Here is a 15,015-nt window from a genome sequence, read left to right as displayed (position 1 = left end):
CTCCTTATGCCAGAGAGGTAAAACTTGTGTTGGAGGCAATGATTTGAAAGTTCCCCAGATGAGTTGTGGGATGAGAAGGTTGTCCTGTAATGAAGGGCTGTGTAATTTTGACTGATGCTGTTTCTGGAGTGCAGAGGAATGAGAAGTAATCGCGCTGAAGTCACAAGATTCTACAGGAGCCTGGTATGGTAGCCACTGAGGTAGCTTTCCCCTGGCTGGGGAATTTTGAAATTCAGGACACAGACTCAGGCTAAGGGTCCGATCTTTTAGGACTGAGCAGAGAATTTCCCTCATTGAGGAGTGCTGCAAATCTTTGCAGTGTTGTGGATGCTCCATTGTGTTTAAGACTGAGACAGACAGTTTCTCAGGGAATCAGTGGATTTGAGAAGCAGGCAAGAAAGTGGAACTGAGACCTGACAATCAATTATAATCATATTGAATAGCCAAAAAGACTGGAGGAACTTTGTAATCAATTCTAACTCCTATTTCTTATGTTCTTAAATGTATGTGGAAGCCATGTTGCAGGTTCAGAATGCTAATCCACTGTGTCTTGATTAAATATGATTTCACTTCATATAGTTTCTTAACCTTGACTTGTTACGTTATCTTTCAGGCTGATCTGTTGCTGCTGTCAAGTAGCGAACCACATGGTCTTGGTTATGTTGAGACAGCAGAGCTTGATGGGTAAGTGTTTGAGGGGAGCTATGGCCAATCCAGCAAAATCAGTTTAAGTTGCAAACTAAACTGAATCTGTTAAGTAGAGATGGTAAGCAATTCAATGCTTGGTGAAATCGCTAAACTGGAACACAGCCTTGAAACCGGTAGATATTCCACCGCTTACAATGTTGCGTTTTTATACAACTTTAACAAACAAGGTGAGTTTGTTCTCTCCTCACCCAGAGCCCAACCCTTCTCCGTCAATATGTGAAAGTCAAGCTGATGACAACATTCCCTTAATGAGGCATCTGTTGTAAACCCCTTTTTAAAGAAAGCATCTACAATTCCACTCTTCCTCCAGCACAGAGGAAATTCACACTGTCACCTTGTCAGAGTTAATAGTCTAATAATCAATTGGTCATTGGGGAGCGATTAACTTTGTGTTGGTTTATTTGAAGCAATAAAATACATTTTAAGTTATGAAGCAAACGTGAGTGCCAACCAACTGACTTCTGTGTGTGCAGTTTACAAATCCACAGCAGACGATCTGCATGACAGGGTCACAGCATTGTGTACAAATTTCACACATAGTCTTTAAAGGTGAACTCTCTTCAAGGCAAGCTACACATATAACACATTTCAAGCCCCAGTATGTTTTCCTCCATCTATGAGAATTGGTGTTGTCTAGGCCATGGATGTTTAGTGATCTGCAGTGGGTTATGAGACCATCAAGAGCTGTATGTGGGAAATAGTCTGCCTATTTGTTCAGAATTTGTTTTTACAAAAAGCCTGCTTTAGCTGGCATTCTATTTCCTGCCCCATTCACTGTTGGTGAAACCAACACAATGACTGATGTGAGCGGAAATCATGCTGGTTCTGAGTCAAACACATGATCTCCAGATTTGCACTGAGAAGTACTCTTATTCCCAAATCCCAAAGCACTTCTATTTGATTCCACTAGCTATAAACTTATTTGTCCACTGCAACAGTTCACTTAAAATTCAGTACTGGTGATGACTCAGTGGCAAATCCACACAGCTCTGAATCAGAAGGATGTGAGCTCAAGTCCCGCTGCGAAGATGTGAGTAGCAATACTCTAGTGCAAGACCAAGGCAGTACAACGCTGTCGGTGGTGGTTTTGTTCAAGTGAGGTGTTTAAACTGAGGTTCCGACTGCTTCCTTCATCTGGATACAAAGCAAACCATGATACCAAGTACACCCAGGGTTCTGGCCAAAGTGTATCCCTCCACCATCATCACCTACAGCAGATTATCTGGCTGTGATCACATTGCTGTTAGTGGAATCTTAAGGTGCATAGATTAGTTGATACGTTTTAGCATTAAAGGTATAACTTTACAGAAAAGGTACATATGCGATGCACATCTTGAGAAAGGCCATTGTGAAAAGGGACAAGCCTTTTCATTGTTTCATACTTCACTGAGATTTGAAAAAAAATCTCTGAGAAGACAAATCTAATTGGAAAGTTGACACACACCATATCGACCTCAGAATATACAATGAGGGATGGGTCCTTCATAGAAATGTTGCTGTAATAAATAATAATATTCTGTGCTGCAATTAGGGGAAGGTGAGCAAGACCAAAAAGAAAGTATCTGGGAGAGGAGCTATTTATTTTAAAGTATGAAATATATCCCAGATGTAAAATGAGACTGGAGAGAAAGGTATTTGAATATTTTATTTCTGTTCTCAATTAAAAGGAATAATCAGATTTTTAACTGAAGAGGAATTTGATTGCACAGAAAATTCTTCCTCCATGGTGTTTGATGTAACAGCTCCGACTGACTCATCCCATATGTCAAAATGCCTTCTCTCCTTCACCCTACCTGAGCATTTTAAGTGCATCAAACCATGCAGAATTAACGTGATAAAAAAACCAGAAGAACTGCAGATGCTAGAAATTGGAAACAAAAACAGAAATTGCTGGAAAATCTCAGCAGGTCTGGCAGCATCTGTGGAGAGAAATCAGGGTTAAATTTTGGAGCCAATGACTCTTCCTCAGAACTGATTTTCTTCAGAATTAACTTGATGATCCTTACCAGAATCACACCTTAAACATCCTCCTTTATTCAACCCTTGCTAGTACCAGCAGTTTTTACTGCTGTCTATGTAGAATAATCTTTGCAGATGATCTTTAAATGGTCTGTCATCCTTGGTACAGATCTGGGCAGATTCCAGACAGGATAGACTCTGGATAGATGTTCCCAATGATTGGAGGACCCAGAACCAGGGGCCCTAGCCTAAGGATACAGGGTAGGCCATTTGAGACTGTGGTGAGGAGAAATTTCTTTCCCTAGAAAAATCTTTATTCCAGACTGTGGAATTCTCTGTCACAAAAAGCTGCTGAGGCCAAAATATATTGCAGATTTTTGAGAAGGTGTTAGATGGGGCGGCATGGTGGCTCAGTGGTTAGCACTGCTGCCTCATAGCACCAAGGTCCCAGGTTCGATTCCAGTCTCGGCAGACTGACTGTGTGGAGTTTACACATTCTCCCTGCATCTGTGTGGGTTTTCTCCAGGTGCTCTCGTTTCCTCCCACATCACAAAGATGTGCAGGTCAGGTGAATTGGCCAGGCTAAATTGCCCGTAGTGTTAGGTGCATTAGTCAGAGGGAAATGGGTCTGGGTGGGTTACTCTTCGGAGGGTCAGTGTGGACTTGTTGGGCTAAAGGGCCTGTTTCCACACTTTCAGGAATCTAATCAATATAGTTGTTAAGGCTGAAGGAAATGGTATGGAGAGAAAGTGTGAACAGGTTATTGAGTCATGATCACATTGAATGGCAGAGCAGGCTCCTGCTCCTGCTGCTAGTTTCAATGTTTCTTTGATCTCCAAGTTGGCCGTTACGGCATTGGATTTTCACGTGTTGGTTGGTGCCCCAGTTTTCCTGTAATATTTCCTTCCCTTGCTGGCACGTCACTTTTCATCAGCTACACGTTTTTAAAGTTTTGTTTGACCTTTATTTAAACCATTCCGTGGGGTATGGGCCTCGCTGCAGAACCAGTATTTGTTGCCCATCCCTAGCTGCCCTTGAACCAAGCAGCTTACTCGGCCAATTCAAAGGTCAGATGAGAGGCAATCACATTGCCGTGGGTCTGGAGTCACATGTAGGCCAGATCAGGTTAAGATGACAGATTTCCTTCCCTGAAGGACATTAGTGAGCCGCATGAGTTTTGGCAGCAATAGTTTCGTGGTCATCAGTAGATTGGCAATTCCAGATTCTTGCTTTGATTTTACAACCTGGCGTGACAAGATTCGAACCCAGGTTCGCAGAACATTCGCTGAGTTTGTGGATGAATAGTTCAGCAATAATACCACTAAGCCACACATACTTCAAGGCAAAGCCACATTTACAGCTGGTTACTGTACAAGCTGATCATGTCCGTTATACAACGATTAGATCTAAGTGCTCATGAGACCAGCACTTGTAAAGTGGAGCCACCTAGTGACTGTAACTGGTTGTTGCAATCACCATTTGAAAATTGCTTTCACTGTTTCAACAGGTGAGAGAGTTAGATCACTTGAACATCAAAACAAGTCAGAAATCTGAGCATTAATAGGGAAACTATGACAGAGACTGTATTTATATAGCATCTCTAATGTCCTCAGGCTAATAAAGTACCTCTGAAGTGTATAAGTGTAAGAAGTATAGCTGTGCATTGCAGGTTCCCAGAAACAGCACAGTGTTAGTGGATGTTGTTTGAGGGCTGAAAGTTGAGTATTAGGCTGCTCCAATACAAAATTATTAAGTGTGCTCCTTCTCACGACCACCTCCTTTGTCACCTCCATTGTTGCTATCAGACTACTTGTCCAGCATTGAGTCCCGTATGAGCAGAAATGTTCTCGGGTTAAATACTAGGAAGTCTGGAGTCATTGTTTTCGATCCTCATTCCAAACTCTGTTTCTTACGTGCTGACACCATCTCTCATCCTGGCAACAGTCTGAGATATTAAGCTGGTCTCTTTGCAATCCTTGGTGTCATTGTTGCAATCCATGGAGACCAATAACCTTTAGGAAGTGATATGAATTTAAAAGTAATATGAAGCAAAGGATTTCATAACAATATTCCACATTTTGCAATGTTTACTGAAACAAAAATAACAATAGCTAGACATTTCTTAACAGGTAATGAACAAAGTAAACAATAAAGCAGGTACTCTCTAATATCCTATTAGATTAGATTCCCTACAGTGTGGAAACAGGCCCTTTGGCCCAACCAGTCCACACCGAAGAGTACCCACCCCAACCCATTTCCCTCTGACCAATGCACTTAGCACTATGGGCAATTTAGCATGGCCAATTCACCTAACCTGTACATCTTTGGACTGTGGGAGGAAATCCACATAGACGCGGGGAGAATGTGTAAACTCCACACACAGAGTGTTGCCCAAGGCTAGAATCGAACCTGGGACCCTGGTGCTGTGAAGCAGCAGTGCTAACCACTGAGCCACTATGCTGCCCCAATTAACAGAACCAAAATCCTCACGTCATATTTATACTTTTCGCTGGACTTTCAGCAGAAATATGGTCTTCGGTTTAAAGTCCCTAACTCCTCCCAGCTTTATTAGAATCCTCTTACACTGTCCCACTGGAGTGAATCTCCAGTACCTTTTAAACAAAGATTTTCCATTCAATCTTTTGGATGAGCTCTCAAATGGATTTCAAGGGTGGCACGGGACTCAGTGGATAGCACTGTTACCTCACAGTGCCAGGAGCCTGGGTTTGATTCCAGCTTTGGGTGCTGCCTCTGTGGAATTTGCATGTTCACCCCATGCCTGCATGGGTTTCCTCCCACATTCCAAAGATGTGCAGGTTAGGTGGATTGGTGATGCTAAATTGCCTTCAAGTGTCCAGGGATGCACAGACTAGGCGGATTAGCCACGGGAGATGCAGGGTTACAGGGGACAGTGGCAGGGTCTAGGTGGGATGCTCTTTGGAGGGTTGGTGCAACTCAGTGGGCCAAATAGCCTGTTTGCACACTCTGATTCTAGTTGTAGTAATTTTGTGGCTGTAACTCTTCATTATGTTTGTTTCTTTGAATTGGGAATTGTCTTCACCAACACTCTGGTAGTTAATGCAAAAAGAAACCCTTTTTTCTCCTGTATGGCCAGCAGCATCCGTTATGGAACCTCGTTTCACAAATCTCTTGGCTCTTTAAAGTTTCAGCAGCAGCAGGACCAGCTACCACCTTGTGTCAGATTTAAAAATCTGCATCTAACCTGGAATAAAATTTGATTTGAGTTTCTGCCTCCACATCAAGCAGATCACACAGGCTTGTCTCTGGAAAGATTTAGGATAAGGTCACATTCTGCTTTCCACATGACTCCATTTTACCTCAAATTAAAGGAGACAATTCAAACATAACCATCTTCTGAAGTCTAGTGTTTGTAAAACAGTCACATTTGATCTCAAGGTGAACTTCAGTCCTCACGTTTCAGTAATCAACTGTCTATTTTCACCTTCAGTTAGACCATCCAGCTCCAAACTTGTCGTAACTCAACTGAGCAACCCTCATTCATGTCCTTGTTGCCTCTGAGATTCAATTATTTCCCACGTTATATCTTACCTAAACTTGAGGTCATTCAAACATTCAGACTGTGTCTGAACCTGCAACAAGCCCCCTTCACCTGTCACTCCTGAATTTGCTCATCTCATTGACTCCCATTCAAGCAGCTCCGTCTTTGTAAACCCCTCCATGGCCTTACCCCCTCCTTATCTCTGCCATCTCCTTGAGCCCTAAGATACTCTGCACCAGCTTCCCTCCTTTAGTTATAACCACTGGCTTGTCTCCACAGTTTCATCATGCCATAGGCATAATATGAAAATAAGTTGTTTTACTGCATTACAAAGGGCAGAGAGATCCACAGTTTAATGTGATCTCTACTGAAGTGTCAGGCTTGGTTTCTGTGCCCAAGACACTGACGAGGGTCTTGAACTCACAACCTCTGACTCAGGGCAAGAGTGAGCTCCAGGATCAATGCAGTTTAAAGTATTTTTTTACAATGTAAATATTGATTGAGGATGACGATTATGGGGCAGCGTTATGTAAGATGTGTAGAATGTAGCTTTCTTATAGAAATTCTAACCCTTCAAAGACCAAGATGTTTTGTACTCAATTCTGGTTGTATGGTGGTATTGTCCCTACCCCTGAGTCAGGAGGCCTTGTTCAAGTCCCACCTGCTTCAGAGATGTGTAATAACACTTCCAAACTGGTTGATTAGAAAGTATCTATAAATATCACCAGCTACATGCTGGGTGAGGAATAATGTCCATGTGTTCACATTTGTAATGTGTCTTTAGAAATGCTTAATTTGAAAGCAACAAATTTGCTTCATTGTTTGGAAGAAACTAATTATAAGATGGAATTTGACATGTATGGTGCACATCACTTCTTCAAGATCTCCTTTTATTAGAAATATGAATTATTTGCAACATTTTTACCTGAGTTATTAAAACATTGAAACCCATGTAAGTGTTCCTGTGAATGTTTTGTGTGTGATGACAACACTATATTCTTCTGACTTCTTCTAACAGAGAAACCAACTTGAAAGTTCGACAAGCACTGCCCGTAACTTCAGAGCTTGGTGCAGATATGTGTAGGTTGGCAGAATTTAATGGTGAGTTTAATTTCTTCTACTAGTTTCACTAAGTAAAGTCACCAGGGAATGGCATTCAAAAGGGAGTGGGTTCCAACACCAGGAGAGTTCCATGAAGTCAGTCCCAGGGAATAAGGGCGGATTGGAAATCCGAAACGGCCTCACCAAATTCATTCAGTGTCATTGCAGAAAATGAACAGCATTGTTTTCTGTGGTCTGCTGCAACACGCCAAGTTCATACACCAATCTTTTCCATGCTGATACTTGCCACTTGAACAGTGTGCACTTAAATCATTAGATCAGCAACAACATCATTATGCTCCCACACAAAATCTGCCAAATGTATGTGTGTGTGTGTGTGTGTGTTTCAGGTTTCAGGCATGGAAATGACACTGTAAATGAACGGGGGAGGTGATACTGAAGATTACATTCATCATGTCAGTTTCATGCTTTGCATCTCCTTTCAATTTCCTTGTTTTTAATTACATTTTTTAACGTTATTTTTGTGAAAGGTGGCGAGGTCAGCATTTATTGCCCATCCCTAGTTGCCCTTCAGAAGACCCATGGTGAGCTGGCTTCTTGAATCACTGCAGCGCATGGGGTTTAGGTACACCCGTAGGGAGTTCCAGGATTTTGATCCAGTGACACTGAAGAAACCGGGATTATAATTCCAAGGCCGGATGGTGTGTGTGGCTTGGAGGATTTTGCAGATATTGGTGTTCCCATGCATTTGCTGCCCTTGTCCTTCTAGATGGTGGAAGTAACAGGTTGGAGATGTTGTCACAAAAAAGGCTGGGTACGTTTCTGTAGCATATTCTGCACATGGTACAAATGCAGCCATAGTCACAGTGAGCCTTAATGTGCTGGTGTTTGGGTGAAGTTAGTGTCTAATTGAAGGAATGTGGAATGGGGCCCCATTCAAGTAGGTGGCTTTGACCTGTCCAGCTTCTGACTGAAGCAGTCATCCATCAAGGCCCAGACTGGGGCTCAGCAGAGAGTGAGCCTATCCAGGCCGTAGGGAGTCAGGAGATCAGTCACTCATTTTAGAATCTGACCTTGTTCTGATTAGATTAGATTCTCTACAGTGTGGAAACAGGCCCTTCAGCCCAACCAGTCCACACCGACCCTCCGAAGAGTAACCCACCCAGACCCAGACCCATTTCTGTCTGACTAATGCACCTAACACTATGGGCAATTTAGCATGGCCAATTCACATCTTTGGACTGTGGGGGGAAACCGGAGAGTGTGCAAACTCCACACAGACAGTCACCCAAGGCTGGAATCGAACTTGGGACCCCTGGCGCTGTGAGGCAGTAGTGCTAACCACTGAGCCACCATGCCACCCTGTAAACCAGCCATGTAAATATTGGTAACCACAATATGTACATGGCTGATTTATAGTCTCTACTCAATAGTCATCCCTAGGACAGAGCTTCCCGATCTTTTTTCCAACGTAACCCCATTGTAAACCTGAAAGTTTAAATAACCCAACAGGGAGAACTATGTAACTGTGGGTCTGCAGGGAGGAAAGATATTATTTTACAAGTGTTAGTGGAAGATGGAGACGACATCGGAAGCCCTGTTGTCTCAGAGCTTGCAACTTCAGAATCTCAACTGAAGATTGACCCATAGTTTGGGAAGTCATATCCTGGGATGTTGATGCTGGGGAATTCAGCAAATAGTAATGCTTAATGCTTTTGAACATGTTAGGTTCTCTCTCCTTTGGAGATGGTCATCACTTGGCAGTTAAAACAAACATGCGACATCCCAGATGTGAATGTTGTCCAGGCCTTGTTGCATGCTGGCACAGACTGCTTCAGGATCTGAGCTGAGATGAATGCTACTTAATATTGTGCAATTATCAATGAACATCCCCGTTTCTAAGGTTGGACAGAATGTCTGTAGGGAATCAGGTGAAGATGGTGGGATTCAGCACTTTTACTGGGTGGGGGCCACAATTCAAATACGGACTACAAAAGTAGGGATACGTTACTCCAATTTGACAGGGCATTAGCAAGATGATGTCTGGAGCAATGCATCTAGTTTTGTACTCTAATTTAAGAATAGGGAAGCAATTGTATTAGAAACAGTTCAGAGGAGATTCACTTGACTCATTTTTGAGGTAAAGAGGATCTCTTAAGAGGAAAGTTGGACAATTAGGCTTGTATTCACTGGAGTTTAGGGTCAAAAATAAGCTCTTTGTGAGGAATGAAGGGTTTATGCCCAAAAATTCAACTCTCCTGCTGCTCGGATGCTGCCTGACCTGCTGTGTTTTTCTAGCACCACCCTTTTCAACTCTGACTTTCCAGGTTCTGTAGTCCTCACTTTCGTCTCCATTGGAGTTTAGATGAATGAAAGATGATCTTGTCAAATATATAAAATGCTAAGGGGATTTAATAGAGTGGAAGGCTTCCTCTTGGAGGAGAGATTAGAACAAGGGGATACAGTTTAAAAACAAAGTGACCCCCCCTTAGGGAAGATATAGGGAATATTTCTTCTTTCAGAACGTCACAAATCTGTGAACTCTCTTCAAATTGGTGGTACCAGAGTCATTGAATATTTTCAAAGTTGAGGCAGATAGATTCTTGATAACCTTTGCCCCCCCACCTTGTTTATCAGAGTTAGCTAGGGAAGTGCGTTGTGGCCACAATCACAACAGCCACCATCTTGTGGGATGAAGGAGCAGGTCTGAGGGGCCGAATGGCCTGCTGTTATTCCTAATTTGCCCAGTTGTGACAATAGCCAATAAGATCAGAACCCAATCAATTTTGTAGTGTGTGAATGCAAACAAATGATTTCAACTGATTAAAAGTCTTTACATCATTAAAATGGAATGATGTTGAGTTTGTCTGAGATTTGTCATTCTTGCAGACTTTTAGGATTGTTTGCCATTTTGCTCGGATTTCCTCTTAGTCTGTGGTCAACCAATTGTATTTTTGATAGTTGCAGACTCTAATTGCAGATTTCCGCATAGGAATGTGAAGATTCATCAAGTATGAAATATTTTAAGTTCTTCTCTTGACTATTGACCCTTAACCTGATTACCATTGCAATTACCTGGGTCACTGGCTTTGAATGGCTAAGATTTGTACTGAAACTAATCCCAAAAGACAAATTAGCTTCTGGCAAGCTGCTCAGCAAGTGAAACCCACTTTGTTGCTGTATCCTTTAAAATGGCTTCAGCAGCATATTCAATTTCTCTCTTAACATTTGAGTTCACGCTGAGTAGCCAGAATATTGTCCTGCATATCTAATTAATCTCAAGCTTCAGCCTCCAAGCACAATAAATTATGCTGGGGTCCTGCTGTCCACTGTTCCCTTCCACAATGTGTCAGGTTACAATCCTTATCCCTACGAGTGAAGAGATGGTTTGTGCAATTACTCCCAGAGTGAAAACTCCAGTATATAAGTAGACTGAATAAAATTAACAATAAAAACAGATAACAGGCAGACATATTTAGCTCCATTCCCTACAAAAGTTAATTAAGAAGGATTTGACAATAATCCTGGCTCAAGCATACTTGAGTTTAACATGTCAGCATTGTTGGCACAAAAATCTAATTTTGATTTGTACATGAATAGGAGGAGTCTCTCTGATGAGAAGCTCACACTGTTCAAAACTAAAACAGAAAGCAAATGTATTCTCCTTTCCTGTACATTCAACGTAATTATAAAGATGATTGAGATGGTTGCTTCATGAGCTATGCAGTGAATTTTTAACTCGAAAATCAAGTGAACCAAAACTCCCTATTCAATAGGGATTTTCCCTATAATTAATGATGCTCAATGAAATTGGAGGAAAAAGGAGCTTTGAAAACTGCAAATCCTGAGGATGGGCATTTGTGAGCAGGCTGTTCAATGTAGCAAACATCCATCTTTATTAAATGAATTTCTGCCACATCTAGGCTGAACCTAATACTTGGAAAATAAGTTATTCATGGGTAGATTTTGATGGATACCGAACTCTGTTTGCATATACACACACACACTTTCTCTCTCACTCTCACTCACACACACGCACACACACACACACACACACAAGTTTTTTGTTCATTAGACTTCATGAACAGAAAGTGCTTAATTTTAGGGTTTTTAAAATTACTGATGATTGATTTTCTGGACAAATATATATTATCATTAATATTTATTGTCACGTGTGTTTTGTTAGAGTTAAAAAAATGTGGCACTGGAAAAACACAGGTATTCCTGATGAAGGGCTTTTGCCTGAAACGTCGATTGTACTGCTCCTCGGATGCTGCCTGAACTGCTGTGCTTTTCCAGCACCACTAATCCAGAATCTGGTTTCCAGCATCTGCAGCCATTGTTTTTACCATTGCCAGGACTGCGTTTTGGGCCCACCTTGTCCATGCTGCCAATGCCTCTGGGTCTCGTACAGGGCACAAACTCGCTTCTGCCGCTGCCTCCATGAATCTGCGCTGGACATAGATGCTGCCAGGAACCCAAATCTGCCTCCATCACAGTGGACATGAATCATAGATTCCCTTCACTGTGGAAGCAGGCCATTTGGCCCAACAAGTCCACACCGACCCTCCGAAGAGTATCCCACCCAGACCCATTCCCCTACCCTATTACTCTACATTTCCATGTCTAATGTACCTAACTTACACATCCCTGAAAACTATGAGCAATTTAGTATTGCCAATTCAACTAATCTGCATATGTGTGGACTGACCCACGCAGACTCTGGGAGAGTGTGCAAACTCCACACAGACAGTTGCCCGAGGCTGGAATCGAACTTGGGTCCCCGTGGCTGTGAGGCAGCGGTGCTAGCTGCTTAGTCACCTTGCTACCTTAAACTATATAAATGATTTGGATGTGAGCATAAGAGGTATAGTTAATAAGTTTGTAGATGACACCAAAATTGAAGGTGTAGTGGACAGCAAAGAAGGTTATCTTGGATTACAACGGGATCTTGATAAGATGGGCCAATGGGCTGAGGATTGGCAGATGGAGTTTAATTAGATAAATATGAGGTGCTGCATTTTGGAAAGGCAAATCAGGACAGGACTTATACACTTAATGGTAAGGTCCTGAGAAGTGTGGCTGAACAAAGAAACCTTGGAATACAGTCCATAGCTCCTTGAAAATGGAGTTGCAGGTAGATAGGAGAGTGAAGGAGACGTTTGGTATGCTTTCCTTCATTGGTCAGAGCATTGAGTACAGGAGTCGGAGCAGAAGCACTGGGATCACTCACTGACCACTGCCAGTCTGCACTGGGCCCATGTTGCCTCCACGCTGGGCTCACTCACTGCAACTATTCCATAGAAACATCTGAATTAGAGGCAGAAATGGGCTGTCCAATCCTTGAAAGTTGTTCTGCTGTTACAGAGCCATAGAGTTGTACAGCAAAGAAACAGACCCCTTTGGCCTGAGTCGTCTATGCCAACCAGCTAACCTAAATTAACCTAGTCCCATTTGTCAGCATTTGGCTCATACTCCTCTAAACCCTTCCTATTCATATACCCATCCAGATGCCTTTTAAATGTTGCAATTCTACTCTACTCTACCACTTTCTCTGGCAGCTCATTCCATACATGCGCCACCCTCTGCATGAAAAAGTTGCCCCTCAGGTCCCTTTTGAATCTTTCCCCTTCTCACCCTAAATCTATGACGTCTAATTTTGCACTCTTCCCTCCCCCACCCCAGGAAAAAGACCTTGGCTGTTTCCCCTATGGATGCCCCTCATGATGTTCAACAAAATCACGATTGACTCATTTTTGGTCCGAACTCCACATTGCCATTCACCAGTCTGCGATAACCTTAGATTCTGCTGCTGAAAGAGTATCAATCTATCTCTGCCTTCAAAATATTCAACGACTCCACCTTCACCTCTTCCTGAGGCAGAGAGTTCCAAAGTCACTCGTTCCTTTGGGGGGAAAAAATTCCCTCATCTCTATCCTGGGAGGTTGGCCTCCTGATTGTAAACCAGTTGGCCCTTGTTCTGGATTCACCCACAAGAGGAAACATCCTCTGCACATCTATGTTGTCAAGGCCATTCAGGATCTTACAAACATCAATCAAATCACCCCTCACACTTCTAAACTCAAGTGCAAAAAATTCCAGCCTGTCTGTACTTTCCTGATAAGATTCCAGCTCTTTGCAAATTGAGCAAATCTGCTCTGAATCTCCTCCAGTTTGATTTATATCTTCCTTAAATAAGGAGATTGAAACTATACACAGTATTCGTATGTGTTTTGAAAACCACTTGTGTTGTACTTTAATGTTACATCAGCACAGTGGACAAATTTTGTTCTGAATAGTCTAAGCTGTTGAAAACACTAAAGGACATTTTCTAATTTAGTTGTTATCATGGTTATGCCCAGGGTTGTTAGAATGTTCTATTGATCATTCCCTTCCATAACACTCATGCAAAAGATTGTTTCAAAGATGTAACGTTAGTTTTGACAATCTGGCTTGGCTGATCTGCCATTTAGGACATGTATTCGTTCTTGTAACTTTCTGTGAATCTTGTAACATGTAAGTAGGTGTCCAGAGAAATGGAATAATTGAGATGGATATCCTGTCCCGACCTCCTTGTAAAGACTCTGTTCAAGACACTTTTGGGAATAGAGATAAATACAGGCTGTATGAACCATGCTATTGCCCTGCTGAAGGAACAGAACACTTAAATCAGAAAGAGCTCTTGAGAACTAAATTGCATCCAGACAAGAGAGAAGTAAAGGCTGAAGGTAGATATGGCACCTTTCACAACCTCCATGTGTCCAAGAGCCATTCACGAACCTTTGAAGCCTGTAGAGACTGTCATGTGGCAGATTGCACAGAGCACATTGGCTCACTGCAGCAATGGCCAGATAACTTGTTTTGGTGATTTTAATTGAGGAATAATGTTGGCCAGGACACCAGAGAAATCTACTGTGCTCTTCATTGAAACAGTGCCATCGGATCCTGAGAGGACAGACAGGGCCTCTGTTTAATATCAGATCAGACAAACAGGTGTCTGACAACACAGCACTTAGCATTGTCCTGGAGCGTCAGCCTTGATGTTGTCATCAATTCGGAATGTAGGGCTTATCTGGAAAGGCAAAGCAAGCGACTGAAATCTTTCTGGTCCAAAGCTAGGAATGTAGAAATTACAGACCATAAAATTCGCATAATGTTTCTAACCATATTGTGCCTCATAACCATCAATCAAATACTTGCATCTTTGCAGACAGACAGAATAAATGCTCTCCCTTAAATGCTTCACAGACATGTAAATGTGACTCATCTGTGTAAGACAAGAACAAACTATTTGCCACAAGAGGGTGTGGACAGAGTTGGATTTGTGGTCCAACTTTGAGTGTGTTTAACCACTTACTTGTTTCTGTCTCAAAAATCAGCGTTTGAAATGTTTTTGTTTGGGTACAGACCTGTTGTGCAGAGATGGACGACCATTTTTTCTGCCCAGTAGGTGGGAGGTTCCAACCAAAGGCTGTAGTTACTTTTGTCTTTTACCATATAGCAGCTAGCCAATGAGGGAAGGTCTCTTGGTGGGCTGTCTGAAATTGTTGGAACCCTCAGCAGTCCACTTAGGGTGAAATAACAAAAGTTCGACAGTTTACGTGGACAGCGTTGAGCACATCTGCTGTTGAAAATGCTGAACATATTCAGCTGGCTGTGGAGAGAGAGAAAAATGGTCAACAATTTGGGCTTGATGATGTTTCCTCAGAACTGCAAGAAATTGCAGATGAACAGGTTTCTAGCAAGTGTAAGGGGAAGAAAGAAGG

General features: G+C 42.3%; 1 protein-coding gene across 4 annotated transcripts in view; it reads left to right on the top strand.

The window, feature by feature from the left end:
- The window catches only part of atp8b4 (ATPase phospholipid transporting 8B4), a 245,466-nt gene that overhangs the window by 145,354 nt on the left and 85,097 nt on the right, over positions 1–15,015 (top strand). For all 4 annotated transcript variants that reach the window (XM_072565057.1, XM_072565058.1, XM_072565059.1 and 1 more), the window contains 2 exons: positions 614–684; positions 7,206–7,288. In XM_072565057.1, the coding sequence (XP_072421158.1) occupies positions 614–684; positions 7,206–7,288 (154 nt within the window). The remainder of the gene's footprint in view (positions 1–613; positions 685–7,205; positions 7,289–15,015) is intronic.

Source organism: Chiloscyllium punctatum, chromosome 48 (genome assembly GCF_047496795.1).
Source record: "Chiloscyllium punctatum isolate Juve2018m chromosome 48, sChiPun1.3, whole genome shotgun sequence".
In the NCBI taxonomy this organism is placed as follows: domain Eukaryota; kingdom Metazoa; phylum Chordata; class Chondrichthyes; order Orectolobiformes; family Hemiscylliidae; genus Chiloscyllium; species Chiloscyllium punctatum.
Note: the sequence above shows the minus strand (reverse complement) of the source record. Positions and strands in the feature narration are given on the sequence as shown.